The sequence below is a fragment of the Siniperca chuatsi genome, linkage group LG18, assembly GCF_020085105.1.
Source record: "Siniperca chuatsi isolate FFG_IHB_CAS linkage group LG18, ASM2008510v1, whole genome shotgun sequence".
In the NCBI taxonomy this organism is placed as follows: domain Eukaryota; kingdom Metazoa; phylum Chordata; class Actinopteri; order Centrarchiformes; family Sinipercidae; genus Siniperca; species Siniperca chuatsi.
Genome location: NC_058059.1, coordinates 17,075,799 through 17,098,026, shown reverse-complemented (window position 1 = coordinate 17,098,026; position 22,228 = coordinate 17,075,799). Strand labels below are relative to the sequence as shown.

Sequence of the window (22,228 nt, the reverse complement as noted above, 5' to 3'; positions counted from 1 at the left end):
TTTAATGTTTTTGGTATCTATCTTGATGTCTTTACTCAATATCTGTTGTCTGCATCACGGTATAATATTGGTAGTAGTGTGCATATTTTTGTATGGTCTGAAGATGGATAAGAGAAAGATGTGTGAATGTAAATGAGATGCTGTGGTTTACCAATTTAAAGTTAGGTTAAAGCTAAAGTCCAGGTTGCCAATAATAAGATGAAATAATTTAATCAAATTTATAAAATAAAAATTTTATTTTCCACCTGCGTGTGCATTATGTATGACAAAATAAGAATTTAAATGAAAACTCCACTGGCAAATCATTTTCAGTGTACTCCAAAGCATTACACTGCCATAATAGGATAATATGAAATTAACATTTCATTTTCAAATTGACAAATTGGATTTTAAAATTTGGACTGTCTTGATTTGATCCAATTTTTTAATGAAAACGAAATGGTCATGGCGATAGATGGATTTTATTGTAAATTTAAATGTTTCCACAGAGTGTGCATTATGTGAGCCTCCAGAACAAACATACAACATGACACAAATAAACATATATTTGTACAGAAAAACATAGTGTGTTCTTGTGATTAGCGAGCTATGGAATTTCGCACAGCTATGGAAGAGGGGACAAAACTTCTACTAAAACGTGCCTTTTTCCATCTGAGTGTCCTGTATCTGCACACAGATGGGAGTAGAGTGAAAACTGGGTTGGGGGGGTGTCCAGGGTCATGTGATATGGAGACTGCCATGCGAGTGATGGCTCTATTATTGAGAGATGAGAGGTAGGGGGTTGTGAGAACAACGATTTTGGAAGCAATGTGTGTAATATGGGACAACTTGTTCTTGTTGGAGACAGACACTGTGGTGAGAAAACAGGGGGAGCAGCAGAGTATTATGGATTGAATTATGCCTTTATAAAGCTGTGGGGGCGGGTGGCGGCGATGGCAACAGAGAGTGCTTTGAGTTTGTGGATGGCGGAGAGGCTTTGCTGGCAGCGTCTGTGGATGTCAGTGGTGTGTGAGTCTGTCAACCAGCTCGACTGTCTCACCATTGATGGAAATGGGGTTCAGGAAAGTGCAGTGTGTGTTGGGGGTGCAGATGACCAGTTCCTTTGTCTTATTAACATTCAGCTGTAGATAGTTGTTGTTACACCACTGAACTGAAATGGGAGATTAAAGTCATCACAGTTATTGTCATTAAGGAGTGCAAGTATGGCAGTGTCGTCAGAGTACTTAAAGTATGTGGTGGTGGGAGATGGGCCACTGTAGTCATTAGTGTACAGGGGCTGAGGACACAGCCTTGTGGGGCTCCAGTGTCGGTTGGTAATGGTTGGAGATGTTGCTGTGCCGAACCTTACAGTCTGTGGTCTTTCACTGAGGAAGCTGTGTATCCAGTGGATGAGGAGTGGGGTGGCGTTGAGATGGAGGTTCTGTTGTTACGATCATTGTCGTGATGTCAGGATTCTCCCAGGCCTTTTTGTGAAATCTGTAAAAGTGACCCATCAGAACCACTGGCCACATACATGACAGCCACCGCAGTGGAATGGTGTATTTTTGCTTATCAGCCAATCAGATATCCTGCCCAGTGCTCAAGGTAGTTTTCTTTAACCACGTCACTGCTAAAATGAGTGCTTATTTGGGTGAAAAGTACTGGCCCTTCTAAAAGAAACCGCTGGCTCCAGTCAGGCCCCTGTGATTTCAATATGCCACAACCTCCAGTGGTTAGATGGATTATATTGGCTCTCTTTATCTCGGGGGGTATTGATGATTTAGCTTTTTCTCCCCAACTTGATTTACCATCCAGATGAGTGTTTCGGTTGATGAATTGCTGTGTTTCTTTCTGTTCTTGGATTGGCTGAGGTGGCAAACGATTTTACCCTCATGGCCATTCATCTCCTAGCAAACACAGAAAAGCAAGTGAACAGGAAACAGGATGAATTGGAGTTTTAAGACAGTTAAGTGCCTCCCTAATCTCCGACAAGAAAATAAATGTCCTTAGTGAGATGAAACCTCTGCCAGATCTCACCATGTTTGGATTACATTCTGCACTAATACCTAGAGAGGCTTATAGCTGTTCCTGTAGTTATACTGTAGCATGTGAACTTAATTTGTCAGTTTATTACACCTAGCTAAAACCAATGCAACAGCCCTGCAATAAATCCTTCATGAAGGTTATAATGTTCAGCATTTGTTAAAACTATCTGAGTGGTGTTGATTCAACTTTGCGGTCATTTTGGAGGCTGTAGTTTATGGTGCAGAAGAATAGCTATACCTGTAAATTGCTTTGTGGATTGACAAAATTGACTTGCCTGCTTCAGTGGAGGTAAATTAGCAAAAATTGAAATTGAAAAATTGAATGGAGGCAAGATGAATTAAAGCACATCCTGTTTAGTAACCACAAATAAACTGAACTAAGACTGTAACACAAAAAGACACTTTAAGTTCTTTTATTAAGGATTTTCTTCTGTACAAGAATGAGGAGTTTCTCTGTTCCACATGTTAGCTGGTCAGCAGCTCTGTACAACCATCTGTACAACAGGAAGTCAAACATCACTGATGAGGAAATGTGTTAATTGAAGTGGTGGCTTTCAGTAGAAGGCAGGTCAGAAGGTGAGGCATGGATTGATTGAACACACACACAGCCCTCCAAACTATTTACAACAAGATGGCTGACTGGCCCTTGAGACATAAGTAGAGACAGAGCAGCTAAAACACAATTCAAATAGTTATCACATAAAAAAAGTCTTTCAAAAGTCTTTCAAAGGAAAAAAAAGCAAGAAAAATAAACTCAAAATCATCCATAAAAGACCCATTAAAAGGCCCATCTGGAGTTAGTTTATTTACAGTCTGATTTAAAACAAAGCCTACGGCTCTCTGCTAATAACTTATATGGTGTGCTGACCTTAATAAGGTCAACACCATAAACCCCACTTGCTCTGTATGCCAAGAGAGCGCCAACAGTGGTGCTGCCACTTCATCTGAAACCATTGTCCTAGTGCTGACGCTGATCAGGTACAACCATGAAGGTGTCAAAAAGAAAACAACAGAAAAACCTATCATCCTGGCTGGTCTCAAAAAAACAGACTTTACACTTGCTTTGTTAGTCATTCACCTATTTAAAAATCTAATCAGAGCTTTATAAATTGAGATAGGGGCATTCTGTGAAATGCCAGATCTTAAATAATGGACTTTGTGAGGAAAAACAATAATTTGACAGACAGTATGTGTGTAAGAGAAATGTCTTCCAGGCAGCTAAATTCATCATCGTCATAATTTTAGTCATGTCTTAAAAACTAAAAAATACATAAGGCCATATACTTTAAATGTGTCACAGTGCTGCAACTGTTTTTGTTTCCCTTTGAAAACGTTTTCCTATTACAATTTAATTTCAAGCTTATTAGTTTTTCTCATTTTACTTTAGTCATCAGTCGTTGTTCTATCTACTTGATTTTTCAGTTTTAATTCATTTTCCTTGCAATGAATCACTTTGTAATTTGCTGAAATGTGCTGCTACTCAAATAACTTATCATTCATTGTTATTGGGATGAAGTATTGCTATCAAATGTGTGGGCTGCAAAACTGAGGAGAAAAAATGCTGATGTGAAAACTTCATGGCTTGAAAATTGTCTGACAAAAAGGGTTTAGTTAAGTAGTCTCAGGGGCTGCTATTTTGAGCTGCCAGTTAACTTTTTCTGAAAACAAATGAAGATTTTAGGTTCAGTTCACACTTAACACGGATTTAATGTTTGTTTGCACTAGGCTCAGACCAACATCATATTCACTTTGAAAGTGCAAATCAGCTGAAAAATGTGTTTTACTGACAGACACTGTAATGATAAAGTCAGGATAAAAAAAATAAAAAATAAAATATGAGAACAGCTTTGACATTTAAACAGCCTGTCCCTAACTAATATCTAAAAATCTTTTGTAACAGATTTAAACCAGCTATCTCTTTTGCTGCTGCCTGATTTGGGTAAACCTATCATAGTGACTTTCCAAGTGATTTCAAGGCAATCTATTCATTCTCAAAAACTTTTAAGGGCATTTCCCCTTTTATTCAACACACTTTCAAGGAATTTCAAAGACCTTCAGCACTGCTCAACTTGACCTGACATGATCGACATGAAAGAAACTAAACTTGTGTGTGGTCCCGTGTGGTGTACAGTGTCATTAATAACAAATAAAAATCAGAAATAAACTAACAACAGAAGAACATGGTTAGTATAGTAAAAACAAAAGAAGCTTACAGTACATAAGTGTGAGGAGTTCGCTAATCTTGCGGTTATGAAGTTAGTGTGTCACCATAAATGGTTAAACAGATGTGTGATAGCTCATCTTTATGTACAACATTTCCATCATCCTCTTCGTCATCCTCAACTTCAGTAAATCTGCAGATTTGTAGTTATATAAATATCTTTTTGAAGCCTGTGACCAGCTCGCTGAATGGCTCACTAAGATACAGTGACTAGGCTCATTTTTCACATTTGCTTATAATGTTTGAGGAGTGTAAACTCAGGAATATAAAGATGACCCCAAAATGATGGAAAAATGCAAGGAAGAAAACTAAAATGCAATATGCCTCAAACAAAGAAACAGTACTGTAGAAATGAATCCCTACATAAATGCCTTCAACTCAATACTGTAAGCCAGCAATTCCTATGTTGCACCACTAAGGGGCATCAACAGTTACAGGTAGAGAGGAAAGAAGGCAGCAGGTTCATGTAAACAACAATACAGGGAAAATGTAGGTCCCTCTGAGAGACATTAAAACACGAAACAAAAAGATGCTCCAGATGTTACTGTACAAGAGAGACACACAGGTGTAGCAGCAGAGAGGTGTGAATGTTAAGCTGCACTTGACAAGATCAGGATTAATCACGACGTGGGGCTTCACAGAGAATAACGCCCCTTTTTTTACCCAATCAAAACTCTGAAAAGTCAACCTTTGTCCCTAAATCATTTCTTGTGTTGGTAACAGTCACTTCTCACACCAAAGAAAGTGACGTAACAAATTTTACAATAGCAGAAAGCAAGCGCTCTGTCCAGAGAAAGCTTGAATTTTTCTTTTATCTGTTTTCTGTCTTTTTGACATAAAAGATCACATAGTGGCTGGGCAGGTCAACCGAGCTTGCGGTGTGCAGTTTCGTGACATCACCTGACAAGATTTCTCGGTATTGAAGTTCAAACTCGTCCTACTGTTTTTGTAGTCGTGTAGGTAGTGAACTGTAATACAAGTGAAGAGGAAGCGTGTGAGTCAAGGTTGGGTGCAGTGTATGTATGTATGTTTTATACATGTACATATAACAGTGTCACAGTCTGGTCTCTTGTGGTCCTCCTGGTTCTGGTAAAATACTTGAGTTTGGACTGTTTTAAACAAGCACCAACCACCATGTTTGACTGTCAGAGCCAATGTGGAAGTTGTTTAAGATGCAGTTCCTATAATCGGCACTAGATACTGACTCCAAAACACAGGATTAAATTGAATTGGAAAATGTCCAAAATTCCAGATGTAGAAGATGGTCCCATATTGACTTCTGGGTATTTGTCCGCTGTAATCTGTTTTACTACTCCCTGCTCACACTTGTTTCATAATTTCCTCTTTGTTTACAGCAGAAAAGATGTGAGAGAACACAGAGCTGTGTCTTGTTTACATGAGCCTCGGTGGTGAAACTGTGACAAGCTGTAACATAAAATACACAGGATTTCTGTTCTCTCAGCATGACAATCGCTGTTTCTGGAAGTGGCCTCAGGGTGTAGTTTTGTTGCTGTGGATGATGCACAAAGCCTAAAGAGGACACGATATCAAAACAACACATTCAAAACTGGGTTTAGAATACATGAGCAGTGCATAGGTGCAATATCAGCGATGTTTGTTTTGCTTTGGACTGTGTCCTCTTCTAATTGCTTTCTTAATTGTTTCAGTCAGACACCTGCAAATTTCTAAATTAGCTCATTGGCTTCCAGAAATGTTGATCAAACTGTTTTCTTTTTCTCCTGTAAAAGTAGCCCCAATTAATTAAAGAATGTAATGGATTTTTGCGCTCTGCTTCTTTGTACTGAGCATGTATTGTACCCCAAAACTAAAAGACACTGCCTCCTCATCCCCCTTCTCTTCTTCTGTTAGACACATCTACGTCTTCTTCCTGAGGGTCGTCTGACAACTGCCAGGTCGACACTTCACCTCACCCACCTCAAGTTCAGCTCTGGAGATGCAAACTTTGGGTCTGAGGTTTGAAACACCTTCTAGAGTTCAGTTCTAGTCCTTAGAGAGTGGCTCTAGCCCATTGCAGTCTGGCCTTCTTCGGATCCAGCTGTGATTGTGTTTTAGGACTTCTGCTCGGGGGTGGCAGCGGGCGTGGCCAGACTCTCTGGCTTCACAATCTGGTAGGTGATCAAGTATTCTGGGTAAGCCTGTGGACAAAGAACACATCCAATAAAAATAAAACTAAATATTGGGTTTATTTCTAGTGCTGAACTCATATGTACGTATATTAATAGAACAAAATAAATTAACAATGATGATAATCATTTAATCGTTTAAGTGATTTATTTCAAATGTGAGGATTTGCTGCTTTTCTCCGTTTTATATCCTTGTAAATTGAATATATTTGGATTTTAGACTGCTGGTCAGCTATTTGAAGATATCACCTTGTTTGGAGAACCATTTCATTCAGAACCCCACCCAAGCTGCACACCACCAATCCAGTTATCAGACACCAACTATCCAGTCATCCTGCGCCACCACCCAGTCAACAGTGCAGCTTTCAGTCGCAGTTTGGTTAGGTTTACAGGGTATATGCAGGCATCCTGAAGTTAAATTTAATACCTTTTAAGAACCCTTCCACACATTTTAAGACCTCATTGCCATTTCGAGTTGAATGAATTGCGTGACTAATGCAAGGTTTATTAGAGTAATATCAGTAATCAGGCATGTGATTGGCAAAGGACAAAAAAGCAGGGTTGAAGTGATTTGACTAAAAACTGCATGTATTTTCCCATAATTTTAGTCTATTTTCATATCAACTACACAGGTTGTAGTCACATTACAGCAGGGAGGCACAAGACGGGGATGTACCGTGATGCGCCGCAAAGCCTCACGAAGCGCTGCCTGCTTCCTTTCACCGCCCATGTTCAGACAGAGCGCACTGCAGCACGGAGCTCTGTGGCCGGATCGCGCTCAGCCAACCCTTTTTATCCCCCCACCCCCATAAAATATCAAGATCTGCCCATCCATATTTATTAGAAATAGTTTTTTGTGATTATGGTTTTTAAATTACATACTTATTACATATATTTGTCAGTTGTCTCTAAACAGAGAGCGAGAGACGAGCATCACACAAGGCAGAAGAACAAAGTTATAACTAAGTTATAAATTCATGAGGTAATTATAAAGATCATTCATTGTGATTAGAAAAGAGCAGAGGAGCAGAATCGCTTGTTGACCGGCACAGAGAAATGCGCTTCAGGTGTGCCAGGCTACTGCTTGTAGGAGAAATGACCTAGCGTGGCGCTTCCGCCACCTGTGTGTCCCCGGTGGACATTAGCAAGAAAAAAAGTGAAACAAATATGCTCACTGATGAAGTAAGCGGGATGTCCTGAAGTAATCCTTCACATTTTTGTGAGTGATCACACTGTGTACCATAAATACTAATCACAAAATAAATTTGGTTAAACAGGGGCTTATTGTGAAGGGATTTGATCATCCTCCCAAAGTCAGGGTGAAGCCATAACCAGCTGTAGGGATGTGTATCGTTAGGATTGTATTTTTATCTTACTCGTATCGGCCTAGTTAATCATCAATACTCTCAAATTCTTGTACTTCTTAAGCAAAATAAACTATTTAAATCCCCGTTGGATTAGCTGGAAAATGCATCATCACAAAGCTGAAAACAGGTCTGTTTTTCTGAGCTCATGAAAAGTTGACTTTTTAAGAGATACGTGGTTCTCACAGGACAGCGACGATACAAACATATGATGATCTAATAGAATATGATGCATTGCTGTAGATTAAACTACCCAACAGTATATGAAGTAGTTAAAATTAGCTTAAACATCTACAGCAGTAAAATGCAACATACACATTAATACAGCAGTAATATTAATCCTTTCTGCCAGAAAGGCCTGAAGATTAACTTCCTCTTCATTGACTGCGCTGTTGACTGGGTCACGCGATGTCCACTGGGTGGCGGTGTAGTATGACCAGGTAGGTGGTGTCTGCTTACTGGAAAGGTGGTGTACAGTTTGGGTGAGGTTCTGAAGGAAATGGCTCTCCATAACCTTGTATGAAATTGTGATAGGCATTTTTACAGACAAAATGATACATTCATAAATAAAAAAATTCAGAAATTAATCGATAATGAACATTGGTGCAACTCTACTTATGTCATACAATTACGTAACAAAGGTGTTTTGCACACATGAACAGACAGATTGTGGTCATAAAAAAGTGTGTGTGTTTGTGTGTGTCTACCGACCTGCTCCCCTCTGTAGATGACGTACTCTGCATACGCCAGTCCGTTGACACTGGGCCGTCCTATAACAGAGTGGTGTCCGGGGGGGGCGTGGGCCATTTTCATCGCACTGAACTGAAGAAAAGACTTACCCAGGGTCACTCTGCAGAACAGCATCTGCCTGAAATGCAAACACACTGACACGGTTCGATCCTGGCTTCCCCCAGCTCACATGTCGAAGTGTCCTTGGGCAAGACACTGAACCCCAAATTGCTCCAGAGGGCTGTGCCTTTGTGTGTCAGTCTTTGGACTGATGAGCAGTTAGCATCTGCCATCAGTGTGTGAATGGGGTGAATGTAAAGCGCTTTGAGTAGTCGGAAGACTAGAAAGGCGCTATACAAGTACAGTCCATTTACCACTAACAGGGAATGGATACAAGCGCCGATAGATGTCAATGATACTGTAGCTTTGGAATACCACTGCCAATTCCTTTGACACTAGCACCGCCAGCGAGTAAAATTTACCCCGATAGAGAACGCAGTCATTTTTGCCCTATTAATTTTGCTTGTATTGCCGCCTTTTGTCTACTACCACGCGTGACAGAGCTGTGTCAAGTCACAGGCTAACCTTCAGTTTGGATAAGAGAAAGAGAGTTATGAATGCAAAACAGGCATTAGACTTGCTCTATGCATTGAATGAAGCGATCCAGAGCCTTCGGGAAAATGAGGCAAATCTATTGTACTAAAATTATCCAATGTGGCATATAGACATTTATGAAATGGTCTGAAGTAGTCTTTCTCTCTGATACAGGTGTGTTTTGCGGTCCCTTCAGGTGGTGTGCGGCTCCCTCATTGTGTTTGTTGACCTGCGGAGAGTAGGAGTTTTCGACCGCAGTGTAGGACTATTGTTTAGCAAAAGTGGTCATTATAGATTTTTTCGTTGGGTAAAAATCTACTTTGAATTTTGGAATTGATACGAATTGTTTGGATGCACGCCAGCCTGAAATTGTTTTTTCTAAATTATATGCTGCATTTAAATTCAGACTGTGTTTAGAATATAACTACAACAGCACGGAGTGGATGGCATCAGAAGAGCCACCGACGTGCCCTTCACAGGTGCAGAGGAGCGCAGGAGAAAATGACCTGTGAAGGCGGAATGCGAACACAGTAAAACATTCTGTAAATGCCTGAAGTGCTGGGATGCTGTTTGTGGGAAGTGCACACCCAAAGTGCTGAATGTCTGTGCAAAGTGTGTTTGAGCAACGCGTAGCAGAAATAATCACAAAATCAATGCATTCTAATAGCAGGTAAATTATATCCGATGGCAGTTTTAGGTATACAGCGACTCCTGGCGGTTCTAGTGTTAAAACCTGGTTGGAATTACTACTTAGTTTGGAATTGGGACACAGGTACTGACTAGTTGTTCTTTCCTTCCGCACAGAAAGAAGCAAGTTTATCGAACATGCCACCATGGCAAAGAAAATACATTTGACCTAAGCTAATAAGAGGTCTCACCTGTGGCACACGTAGCAGGAGCGGTCTTTGTGGGTGGGACATCCTGTGCCTCCACCAATCCCATACACGTACTGGTTGCTTTTTGAGGAGTTCTCCGCAAAATAGATCCCGGCACCAAACATGCCGCCGATATAGGCATGTCGCTCGTCAAAGCCCTTATGGATGATGGCATTGATGAAGGGAGAACCTGGCAGGAGAAATTTTTAAAAGTGAGAAAGGACACATTCATATTAAGTTCATCGCACCACAAAAACATGCAATAGACTCTGCCTGTAGACCTCCACTGTGGAGACAGGAACACTTCCTGTTTGGACATGTATCCTTTATGGGAACCTGGAAAACCAACCAACACACATTCAGTTGTTTTAGCTTGAAAACATGAAGCTTTTCTGGAGCCTTCACTGGAGGAGTCCCCTAATGCAAGAAGCTAACCATAATAATTTAAAGAGTTGTCAAGAAAACATAGTATCTCTGATGTTAAGTCTATATTCACCATCCGCTGCAATTAGTACACCTCGCCTTTTTTATAAACAGCTCTCTTCTCCAGACAGTGAATCACAAACAAATAAAGCACAGAAAGTATAAAGAATGCAGACAAGGTAGAGAGATCCAGACACTGTTTGACTAAGTGTTATCCTGGGCAATCCGTGATCTAAAACTCTTTGAACATAATATGATTGTTGGTGCCAGACGCACCATTGCAGGCATCACAGAAGCCAGACCACTTCCTGGGATTTTCTACTCTACACTGTTTAAATAAACAGAACACGACTGCAGTCCTGACTGAGCCTTGTGGTTGGAAGATTAATGAGATTCTTTCAAGCTTACGGTCAGGCTGCAAGAATGAAAACATTGCATTACAAAGCGGAGTTCAACTCCGAGCACACGAATGGTTGAACCTTGATGCAGAAGACCAAGCTGCATTTGACCTGGTGTTACAGTAGCCTCGTTTACGTGGAGTCAAATTGTAATCGGTTTAAAAGCCCAAACAGAATAAACAGGCCCAACTGAAATTTCAATCGGTTGCAGAGGGGTAGTTTAAACCTTTTCATGAATAGATTAAAAATAAATAAATTCTACCATGTAAACGATGATTCCTGGCTGCGTTCTTTCTGCACATGCCCTCCGTCTTGATGTAAATGCGTGTGGACGTACGTTTCTCCACTCCAGAGGTTTTTTGATACAAACCTTAAAGAACTGAACATTAATGGATGCCCAGACAGTAGGAAAATAATAACAACCTATTGCCAAAGAGACATTGCTGAATGGCTTGGTGCTGAAAGGTAGCCGTTGCGGAAGACGAGTGCATGATGTATTCATCACTTTTGCACGTCACACAGCTGTTCCGATTAAATGCATCAACGCATGTAAACACCAGACCGTATTAGATCGCATCCCATGTAAACAGTTGACATGAAATCTTCAATCGGAATGATTTCTATTCTATCACAATGAAAAAAAAGTGTGCATGTAACCGCAGCTAGTGACTATAGAGAGCCGAAGTAAAACTGGAACTTCTGGGTTCTGTTCCAGAAGAAAATCTAATATTGTTGTTTAATAAATAGTTCTGTTTTGGGCGGCCGTCAAAAAACATCATTTGCCATAAGCCCTAGACCATTGCGGATGAAACGTTACAGCTCCACAGAGAGATGCAAGTCGAGGGGCTGAAGTTAGCTCATACATGTTTGTAGTAACAGCAGGACAGAAAGGAGCGAACACTGTAAATATTTTCAGGCAGCAGAGATTACTGCTAAAAATTAGAAAAATGTTTTAGAAGAGGGCTACAATAACAAAGGTACCCACGCTGCTACATTTTCATGGGAGCTATAATTTTCTTCTGTGCTCACTAAGAAATCGTTTAACTTAAAATCATGGAGGTTTCAACTATTGATAGCAAGTTATGTAGTAGATGATGATTTGTCTTAGAATATGGAAAGTAAACACCAGGAACACGCTTCATTTTTTCAGAAAGACAAATGAAAGAAATGTTCAATGAGCGATTGTTACGGAAGCAGGTGAAACAGAGGCTAGTCTGGACGTGACATCATGACTTCAGCTATCTATACTGGCCTTTGGTTGCTTCATCATATTCCACAGCAGTTCAACAGCTTTTGAAAATATGCAAAATTTGAAATGGTGGAAAAAAAAAAAATAACAAAAATGAAGTGACAGCAAAGCAATAAGAACTGTTGAAAACTTGATAATATATATGAGGAAACCCACCCTGCTGAACTACAGTATATTGCGTGTTTATTTACCGTGAAAGAGCATTCGCTCGTTGTGATGGTTGTGATTCTCGTCTGCAATTTCCTTTTGTCTGTGTGCATATCTCTCCCGTAGCTTCTTATTCACCACTTTCTGAATCTGCAGAGGAGGGAAAGGAAGAACAGAGGGAGATAAAGAGAGAAAAGTATGCGTAACTTGTGCTTTGAATTAAGAATTAAAATGTATTTGCAAAAGACAAACAAGACACCAAATTTAAAATTGGCTAACTCTTAGTAAGTTAATGAAGTTCAAAGTCCTTATTTGTGATTTATAAAGAGAAAACTAGTCTCTCTCTGTGTGTGTGTTGAGTACACACCTTGATGATGTTGTACCGGCTGAAGACTCCACCTGCATTGCCTCCATCGCGGTGTTCTCTGATGGTGCTCTGTAGCTGAGGAGAAAGCAAATGGACAGAAGACAATCAAAATTGCAATGAATTACACATATGCAAAAGCTTTTGAAGGTTAAAATGAGACGTGTGGGATAAAAAATGCAGTTTCCATATATCATGTAAATGTGAACAACATAAGGTGTGATTCATACAGCTCTCTGGACAGCATTACCACTATGAGACCTGGTGATGAGTCGTTTTTTACCTCGGAAGCCCAGGAGTGTTTTCATATTCAGAAAAGCAAGTGATTTCCTCGATTTAACTAAGATTACCTGTTGTATTTTCTTGTAACTCTGACATTGTTTTTTTAATTCTGTAAAGACTGATATCTGGTGTTTCAGGTATTACTGACAAAGACAAAGACTCAGTTGGCAGTTTATTAGGTACCTAATAAACTGGCAACTGAGTGTAGAGAGCCATATAGCCAGTGATGAAGTAGAGCAGCAACTAATTCAATCAGAGTAGATACCTAAACAATGCCTGTGGGAAATTTAGATCAGTGCAGCTGCAAAAGTGTGGCATCAGCCGTGAAAAAGACAGAACTGAGCTCACAAAAAGAACATATAAGTAAAATAGTGCTGCAGCAACTGGATTTACAAAATGATGGAGCCATTTGAAAGAAGTTTGCTGTGATGTGATTACCTTCTATCACAATTATTTTAATCACCCTAATGACTGAAATTAATGACTATAAAATATTGGTGTGCAGAGGCACTTAACCTATGTTTTTCTTGTATTAGAAACAGTCTAGAGAGACATCATGTCAGTCATTTTTCAAGTTCTCAAGTAAAAATTACAGTTTAAGTTACCTGTTAAAGTTCTGTGAACATCTGACGGCCCTCATTAATTTTAAACCCATTCAGAATGATATCTGCTGTCTCTTTGAATTACTGCTTTAATTTACAAGAGAAATATAGTCAGTAGAGCAGATAGACTGATATGGAGTCTCTTGTACAGTGTGTTGCTGTACTGTGGTGACACTGTATGGTGTTTACTTTGCCAAATGGCTGAAATTGATGGACATTAACACATTTAAAATTAAAAACCCACCTAGAGAAATCATTAAATTATTGACCAAACTGCTATGAAGTCATGCAGGTAATGAGGTAAAAAATAACCACTATCAAACGAAATGTATATAGTGTCTGTGTTTCTCTGTTTTTATGTGTAAATGAAGTTAGATGTGTGTGTAAAAGTGTGTTTGCATACTTCCTCCTCCACAGACTGGAACTCCTTGTCGTCCGGTGCCAGGTCGATCAGCACGGTGCCCTGGCTGGAGCAGTGGAATGTCAGGTATGGGTTTGCGCCTACAAACACACATTTTGAAAGTGAATCAGGACAGGATAAATCAATCAAAGAATAAATGACGATGATGGTATCTGACCTACAGGTTGCGTATTCCACTTTCTGATCATAGGAAAACCACCTCTGTGTGTCTGCTCGAGGACTTTGTTAAGTAAGCATGTTAACACTTTAGGTTTAAGGCCTAATCAGCTTTTTTCTTTTATCATAAATTACAGGTATATTCACATACATAACCCAAGAGTTTGATGTATAGATGTAAAATAAGCATTTAGAGTGTTTCTCACCTGGTCTGTGGCTTGTTTACTAGATAGCACAACTTTACGTTATCAGGATATCTTGCTTGATTGTGACAGATTTACTTCAACACAATCATGATGTTTTAACATGGTCTGATATAAGGTCTCACTTTACTTCCACTTCAGCTTGTAAAAGATGATTATAGCTCACTAAATGGTTCTAAACACAAACATGTTGACATTATGTTGACTAGTTTTATAGTTTGTTTGATTCCCCCCAGGAACAGTTGTGTACCCTCTTATGTGTGTGTTTCCTGACCTTGCTGGCCTCCCAGCAGCCTCTCGATGCCCTTGATGAGTTTGTGCCTGTGACCGTAAGCGTTGATTCCGATCTCTTTCAGCTCCTCATGACCCATGTCTGCCAGCACATCCAGCGAAATCTGCCCAGAAACGACAAAGAAGACATGTCAGTCTTGCTCATGGTTGTCTGCTGCCAAAATAACATTTCATAATCATAATGTGCAGTAACTATTTCAGCCATACTTGTAATTGTACATCTGGCAACTAGATCAAATGGTGTAGTACTGTATTTAACTGTAGAACTCTCCACAAACAAAAAAAACATTACAGTTCAATGGTGAGTGGGTTATGCTACAACTGATCATCAAAATTGCCAACAATCAACACTGAGTTCAGTGATCTAAGACATGTTGCTGAGACAATAAGTCTGACAAATATTAATGAGAGAAAGACAGAAGCGGCAAGAAGAAAAGGTCAATGAATGAATGGCAGCAATCAAGTCATTGATATGCAAATTGCTGATGGTGAAGTTTGCGAGTTTGTTTAGGGTGAGCAGAGATGAGATTCATGCTGGAGGCAGAGATAACTACGCTTTTCAAATGGTAACCTTTACCGACTTTCCTCTGCGTTGCTGTAATCACCGCTACAGGTGTAAATCATCACAGCCTTAATAGACAGGCATCAGGCAGAAATAAGCAAAACACAAACTGGAAACTTGTCTGGAACCAAAAGTTAATACAAAAACACCTAATTCATTTCAGAAATCGCAGAAAAGAGATGAACACTTCAGCCTTTTATTTCTGTAGAAGCCTGTATGAGCTATATAACAGAGCAAAACAGTTTATGTCACACCCAATTTGATGTAATCATCTATAACTAATAAAAATCACACATCAGCCTTGTTCTCACCACTGGTTGTCGCTTCAAGCTGCCATCTTAAAATTTCATCACAGCAATGAAAAAGCAGCATCAGAGCATAAACTGTTCCATCAAACTTTATGTTAACAAAGTTTTTTTTTTTTTAACTAATTCTCTTCTACAACAAGTGAGCAGTGAGGCTTTAAAGACGGAACAGAAAGTTTAGACTAATCATTACAGCTAAAATAGGTTGTGTTCTTTGGTTTTACTTGTAACACAATATTGTGATTTCCAATTAATGTGTAAAAGTAATTTTTTTATAATAAGCAAATATATTAAATGGACTGAGTCCAACTCCAATCAGTTGAACCAATGTCTATTTGTTTGTTATAATTCTGAGTCCTTGTTTGTGTTCTTCTGAAATAAAAATGTACTTCTCCATTAACATCCAGCTGACTCTCACCTCCATCTCACTCTTCATCTGAATGTTAATGACTTGTTTCCTTTTAGGGGGACTGAGAAAAACACAAACACACATATCCTCTGTGTTGTTCCCACTCTGCCTTCTGTGCTTAGCCTTTTGAACGCTGTCACCTTTCAGTTTCACTTTCTCTTTCTGTCTCTCTCCACATCTGTTTTCTCCTCTTTCTGTCACCCCATCAGTCTCCTTTTTTGTCTGTCTTTCTATTTTCTCCATCTTTCTCCTCAAGCCTCTCTCTCTTTCAGTTTCTTTATTTTTCTTCCTTGTTCTCTCACTCTGTTCATCTGTATCCCTCTTCTGTCTCTGTTGCTCTGTCTACATCACCACCTCTTTCTGTACATGTCTCCCTTTCTTTTTGTACATTAACATTTACAAAAGAACAAGACTAAGAGTCTACAGCCATTCTAGCGGCTCTGTGAGGCTGTCCTTAGGTACAGTAGTGCTTTGAGCTAAATGCTAACATGCTCACAATGATAATGCTAACATGCTGATGCTAAGCAGGTGGGATGTTTACCATCATCACCTTCTTAGTTTAGTGTGTTAGCATGTTAACATTTGCTAATTAGCGATAAACACAAATTACAGTGTTATAAAAGTGTTGGACAAATTTTAATTTTGATGGCGCTAGATAAAAAGTTAAGAAATCACCCTAGTTATTAAATTTCATCCTAAGTGGAAGATGGATGTCCATTTTTTTTATGGCAGTCCATCTGTTGTTGAGATATTTCAGTCTGGACCAAAGTGGTGGACCAACAGAACGACACTGCCATCCCTAGAGCCATGCAGCCAGAATGGCAAAAAACTAACATGAGGAATGTAAACGGACTGAAAACTAAGTCAATAAATTAATTTAAAACCAGACTGGATTAGTATGTAACCCTGAGAGAAATAAACGAAAAGCCGAAAAAGATGATTACAAAGTTGGACATTTTCATTAGAAAATATCTATATTTCACTTGCAATTTGAAGCTCTTTCCTTGTCTATCTTTCCAACTTTCCCCCTCTCTCTACCCCCCTTGCCTCTCCAGTTCATCACATCTTTTGCTGTTGCCTCTCACTTTTGTCTTCTCCCAGACAGAGAAAAAAATGTGTGTGTCTGTACCTGTTCCCTCTGGAAGATGTCTCGGAGGTGTTCCAGCCCTACACTCTTCAAGAACTGGTTCATGGTCATGTCGAGCAGAGCTGCAGAGACAGTGATGTCAGCAGGGTTATCAGAAGAGTCCCAGCTATTACACATGTTTACATAAACAACTCTATGACACCTATGCAGGAATTTATTTCATTTTCAAAAGAACCAGCCCCTGATTTAGGATACAACTTGTGTGTTTGTACATACATTCTCCTTCCTTCCTGTCAGACCCAGATGCTCCATCTGCTGGTCCAGTGGCCCCGCCAACAGTGATGTCACTGAGGGGTGTGGTTAGGTTGTCTATGCTGCTGGCTGCAGACAGGCAGGATGGGGATGGAGAGGGAGAGATGACCACGCCCCCTGCCGCACCTGTACTCACCACACTTGAACTCACCACATTCGCACTCACCTGATAATTGAAGAGAGAAGATTTGATTTAAAGGGCCAATAAGTCAATTTTATTGCTAAACCGTTAACTGACTATACTCTCTGCAACTTTTTACAGTGCACACACTTAAACTATCTCAACCACTTCAACTGTTTTCATTATTTACAGTTCAATTGACATGTCAACTTTTATTTGTAACTCGTCACATGACTGCTTTCATCTCTTGCACTTTAACTCATGACTTAACCGCTTTCAGTCTACATGGCTTCAACTTTAAACTGAAATTTCGAATGCTTTCATCCATTACAATTATTTTTATACTATATATATTTCAGCTGTTTTATGCTCTAACACTTGAACTGACATCTCAACTCATTTCAATGCTTACACTTCAATGATACTTCAACTCTCAAACGTCTGCAATGTGCTTCAGCTTTTAAACTGAATTGAGCCTTTTCTAGTTTCCTTACAGCAAACACATAATATGGCCACCACAGGATTAGTTTCAGCCGAACACCCTCTGTCTATACATGCATGTATGTGTGTGGGCACTCACCACAGTGGCCTGGGGTTTTAAACAGCTTGGCAGGGCATCTGGCGGCATGGCGTCAATCAACAATGCTCTGATGTCGTCAGCCTGCAACACAGAGAGAGACAGAATGACGAGATGTATTCAGACATATCTATGTATGACTCATGTATTTTTTCATATAATACTTTTGCACACATAACGTTGGGGGCTGAAATGACAAGTATTTCTCTTCTTTAGTGGATGACTCAGTTAAAGTCACCTGCAACATTTACTGGGAATTTATTGAGACAACAGCACTTTAATAGGTTACAAATAGTCTTTGGTCTTTTCCTTTTTTCCAACTTTATCCCTGCAAGCCACCATGCTCTCTGACTCTGAGCCAATTACAGCAAAGAAAAACAACTCAAATTTCAGGTTATTGGACTGCTAAACTAGGACACAAGAGAAGCTTCTTTTTGAAACTAGACTATGTAACTTTTACTTAACTATGGCTGCAAATTACAATTATGGGATAATGCTAAATGCTACACTACTTTTTTAGCATTTAGCTAAAATGCTACTTAACATCCCCTAAATGAATGGTGGGAGCCGGTCCCTGCATCCCTTAACTAACCATCTAACACTTTAAATTTAGAATCAAATTGTCTTATTTATTTATTTTTTTACAGTCAGTGTTCTTTATTGCACTTCGCAGAAGCAGTTACCTGACTGCACAGTATGTACTGTATTAAAAAACATGGCTTATTTTTCATGGTGAACAAGTACACAGAGCTACCAGCATATTTTTTGTTTCTTCTAATCTGTAGCAGAATTGTGGGCTAATGTAAGCAACATCACAAGCTGCACTTCACTTCCTGTGTATGTTAGCTGCAGTGACGTGTCGTTCTCTCAAACTATGGTACCTACATGATTCGCTGTGGCGACCCCTGAAAGGGAACAGCCGAAAGGAAAAGAAGAAGAAGAAGAAGATGATTAGGAAGCCTCATTAGAGTGCAAGGAGTTTGGAAGCTACCTGTTACACCTTCTAAATTTCTGCAAACTTTCTTCATTGTGCTTCACTGTCTGAATAGTTAACCATAACCAGCCAAACGTGTTGAAGCTAATGTTATTGCCATGTGCTGACTCATAACACGTGTGAGACTCCTAATATGAAGGAATGAGGACAAATACTGTAAACAGACCGTTGCCAAGTCCAGTGGCGTCTGTCCCTCCTGGTTCTTCATAGTGGGATCAGCTCCATGCGCCAATAGCAGAGCGCAGAGCTGAGTCCGCCCCTTCTGGGCTGCTTCATGGAGAGGCGTAAATGCCCACTTGTCTGTGGCATTGACGCACGTGTTGTACTTGATCAGCAGGGCGGCTATGTCCACGTGCTACACAAAGGAGAGGAGGTGGTGATGATGGACACAGAGAGAACAAGACAGAAGATGAAAGAGGAAGAAAGAGGAGAGATTAAAGGAGGAGGAGAGAAGGTGGTGAGAGGAGGAAGAGATAACAGCAATAAAAGCATTTAACGAGAGCAAATGTGTGAAGTTTGGTGAATCAGTGCTATAAAAATCGGGATTAGAGAAAATGTAATATGTGGGATTCTCTGGAACAGAAAACGTGTGAATTATTAACTCCATCATGATTTTTGTTTTCCCGCCGGTCCTTCCTTTCCTTCTTCGTCTGTCTCCAGCTCTTGTCTTAGCGTCAAACACAATGTAGCTTGTTTGAGTACCAGTGGGGGATGCTAAAGTGTGTGTGTGTGTGTGTGTGTGTGTGTGTGTGTGTGTGTGTGTGTGTGTGTGTGTGTGTGTGTGTGTCTCCAAAATGCAGAGCTCATCAAGTTTTCATTCAAACATGTGTTTCATGATTCTTTCAGTAGCAGAATGCTGTCAAGCTACAAGTAAAATGTGACTGAGAGACAAGGACTCCAGAGGAAGGAAAACTACATACATGCACTTCTTCAGATAACCTAAGTTTAATAATAATGCTAAAAATTATTTAAATGGAATGGAAATAGGGTAGGAATAAGTAAGGTTCTTACTGCCCCATATAACCAACAATGTAAAATATCTGCAGACGTTAACTGCAGTGTTTCAGTCCCCATCCGCACTAAGTAGATGTAAGCTACAAATTCTGATTCTGTCGTAGTCGTATGTCAAGTCCCACATGTGATATGGATTTAAAACCTTAGATAAGAATTTATAAATGTCACCTTAGTTAGCAAACTTCATGACATTCACCTAACAGAAATGAGGCAGAATTAGCAGCGTTAGCATGGACGACATCAAGACAAGAGAATGGAAAGGAAGTCAAATAGTCAATTGAATCTTTCCATTCTTTTTTAATTAATCATTTAGACTATAGAAATTCAGAAGATCGTGAAAATATTTTCAAAATGTTGCCAAATTGCTTGTTTTGTCTAACAAATACCCAAAGGCATTCAAAGTAATATGACATAGTTCAATTAATAATTTACAGAGAAAAGCACCAAATCTTCATTTCAGCAGCTGGAACCAGTGAATGTTTGGTATTTATGCTTTCAAAATGAATTAATGATTTATGGATCATCAAAATTAGTAACCAATAAGAGCAGCATCTCTGAACTGAACTCCAGTCTGCAGTGCAAGTGAAGCATGAATGTGTTTGTGTCTTACCCCGTACGAAGCAGCATTGTGTAAAGGTATCAGCCCTCCTTTGTCCTGAGCATTCACATCGGCTCCATGTTCCAACAGATACTCTGCTACCTCCAAATTGTTATAGCCGGCTAGAGAGCAGCGCAGGGGGTTGGGTTGTATGGAAAACACAGCAGGACGGAAAGAAAGACGATGGATGAGAGATAATCGAGAAAAAGAGGAGAAACAAAAATGTAGTCAGGTAATGGAGGAGGAAATAAAGAGAGAAAGAAAGAAAGACATGTCAGTTTACATCAGCTACAGCTTGACAGCGTATAATCTTTTCCTTTTACAAGCAAGTACATAAAGGCAGAGGGTGCGTGGGTGTGTGTTTAAGTGGTCAGATCTATGGAAAAAAAAAAAAAAAATCACAGACCTTCAAAGTGTTTTTAAGCAGTTTCTTAACTTTAAAAGTGCCAGTCATGCCGCAAAACATTTCCTAATTAAGATATACTTTATTATAGTTGCTAGTCTGGTCATGAAATTCTCTATAAAAATGCATATAAGAAGACAAAGGTAGTTTCCCCACCAGAAGAAGAAACACTGCAGGAATAACATGAGGTAGTTTGAGAGACAGGCAGAGGCATTTAGCTTCAACCCTGACGACCGGGGTCCAAGTCCCAATTCATGACAAGTTTTCCAGTGTGTTTTCCAGAGTGACTTCTTTTACGACTAAGCTACCATGCTTTATTCTGACCTTACACGAGCTGTTAGCAAACTTCTCAATGTGAAAAACAAGTCAAATTAGTGTTCACCATTTATGCTTTTGTCAGGAATATTCCTTTGTGGTGCATGGAGGTAATCTTCACATTATTCATGTCAGAGTGTGTGCTCATCATTTTATGAGGATCCTGATAAGAAAATATAACGAAAGCATGAAGATAAAAAACATAATATCTAAATATTGAGCCTTCTTGCTATGACATTTTAAGGTATTTAAGTTTGAAGAAATGTTTGTGCTGTGTTTTTGTGTGTTTATGCCTGTGAGGTGCTATAGCAGAATGGTGTAACTCTTGTTATCTCTGAAGCTGATGTTATCATGATTACAGATCCTGAATAAATACATGAGTATGTGTGTGCACATTTGAGGGCTACTGTATCTCTGCTATCAGGATTTAAAAGCTTCAGGAAGTTTGTGTGAGATCCAAGGTCATTACAGTACACTATAGCTACTAGAGTTCATTTAATAATATAGTAAGCTGTGATAATATGGTCTTTTGAGCAATTGGTAAATTAGTAATTAATATATAATTTATATATAAATACTGATATTTACAGTTTTTATTTTAATTGAAAACAGTATATGTTTTTAACAGGCCAGTACACAAAAGCATCCATGCTCACATCCTGTCAGCGGGCAGAAACAAAGCCTTAGTCAGGATGACTGAACATGTGATACTAGAAAGAAAACGCGTATTTCCCAAAATGTCAAACTTATAAATATTATTAATAGTTGTGATAAGAGCTGGATGGCAAAAAACGTTTTACAACTTAAATAATCTAAATCAGAGATCCATCCATTTAGTTCGCAGCCATGCATTAGTTGCCCGTCTCCAGCTTATCCAAATGCTGCTGCCCAGCTCTTAACAATTGCTAGGGGAAGAGAACACATCCGGCTCCTTGTGTGTTTTAGAACTGATTTTAAGTCAGTCCTGCCGATAACTTTTAAAGCACTGCATCCCCAGTAATCATTGAAAAAGATTCTCAATGATTACTGTTATCAAATGGTTTT

At 39.5% G+C, this 22,228-nt stretch overlaps 1 protein-coding gene across 2 annotated transcripts in view; it reads right to left on the bottom strand.

Annotated features, from left to right (window-relative positions):
* Window positions 1-2,421: 2,421 nt before the first annotated feature.
* LOC122865387 (poly [ADP-ribose] polymerase tankyrase-1-like) overlaps window positions 2,422-22,228 on the bottom strand; it is an 87,211-nt gene continuing 67,404 nt past the window's right edge. For both annotated transcript variants that reach the window (XM_044173752.1, XM_044173751.1), the window contains 12 exons: window positions 20,479-20,588; window positions 19,021-19,209; window positions 17,864-17,944; window positions 17,127-17,328; window positions 16,893-16,972; window positions 14,471-14,591; window positions 13,820-13,917; window positions 12,536-12,610; window positions 12,213-12,318; window positions 9,955-10,141; window positions 8,465-8,621; window positions 2,422-6,401 (listed from right to left, as the gene is read on the bottom strand). In XM_044173752.1, coding sequence (XP_044029687.1) covers window positions 6,315-6,401; window positions 8,465-8,621; window positions 9,955-10,141; window positions 12,213-12,318; window positions 12,536-12,610; window positions 13,820-13,917; window positions 14,471-14,591; window positions 16,893-16,972; window positions 17,127-17,328; window positions 17,864-17,944; window positions 19,021-19,209; window positions 20,479-20,588 — 1,493 coding nt within the window. In that variant the 3' untranslated portion in view covers window positions 2,422-6,314. The remainder of the gene's footprint in view (window positions 6,402-8,464; window positions 8,622-9,954; window positions 10,142-12,212; window positions 12,319-12,535; window positions 12,611-13,819; window positions 13,918-14,470; window positions 14,592-16,892; window positions 16,973-17,126; window positions 17,329-17,863; window positions 17,945-19,020; window positions 19,210-20,478; window positions 20,589-22,228) is intronic.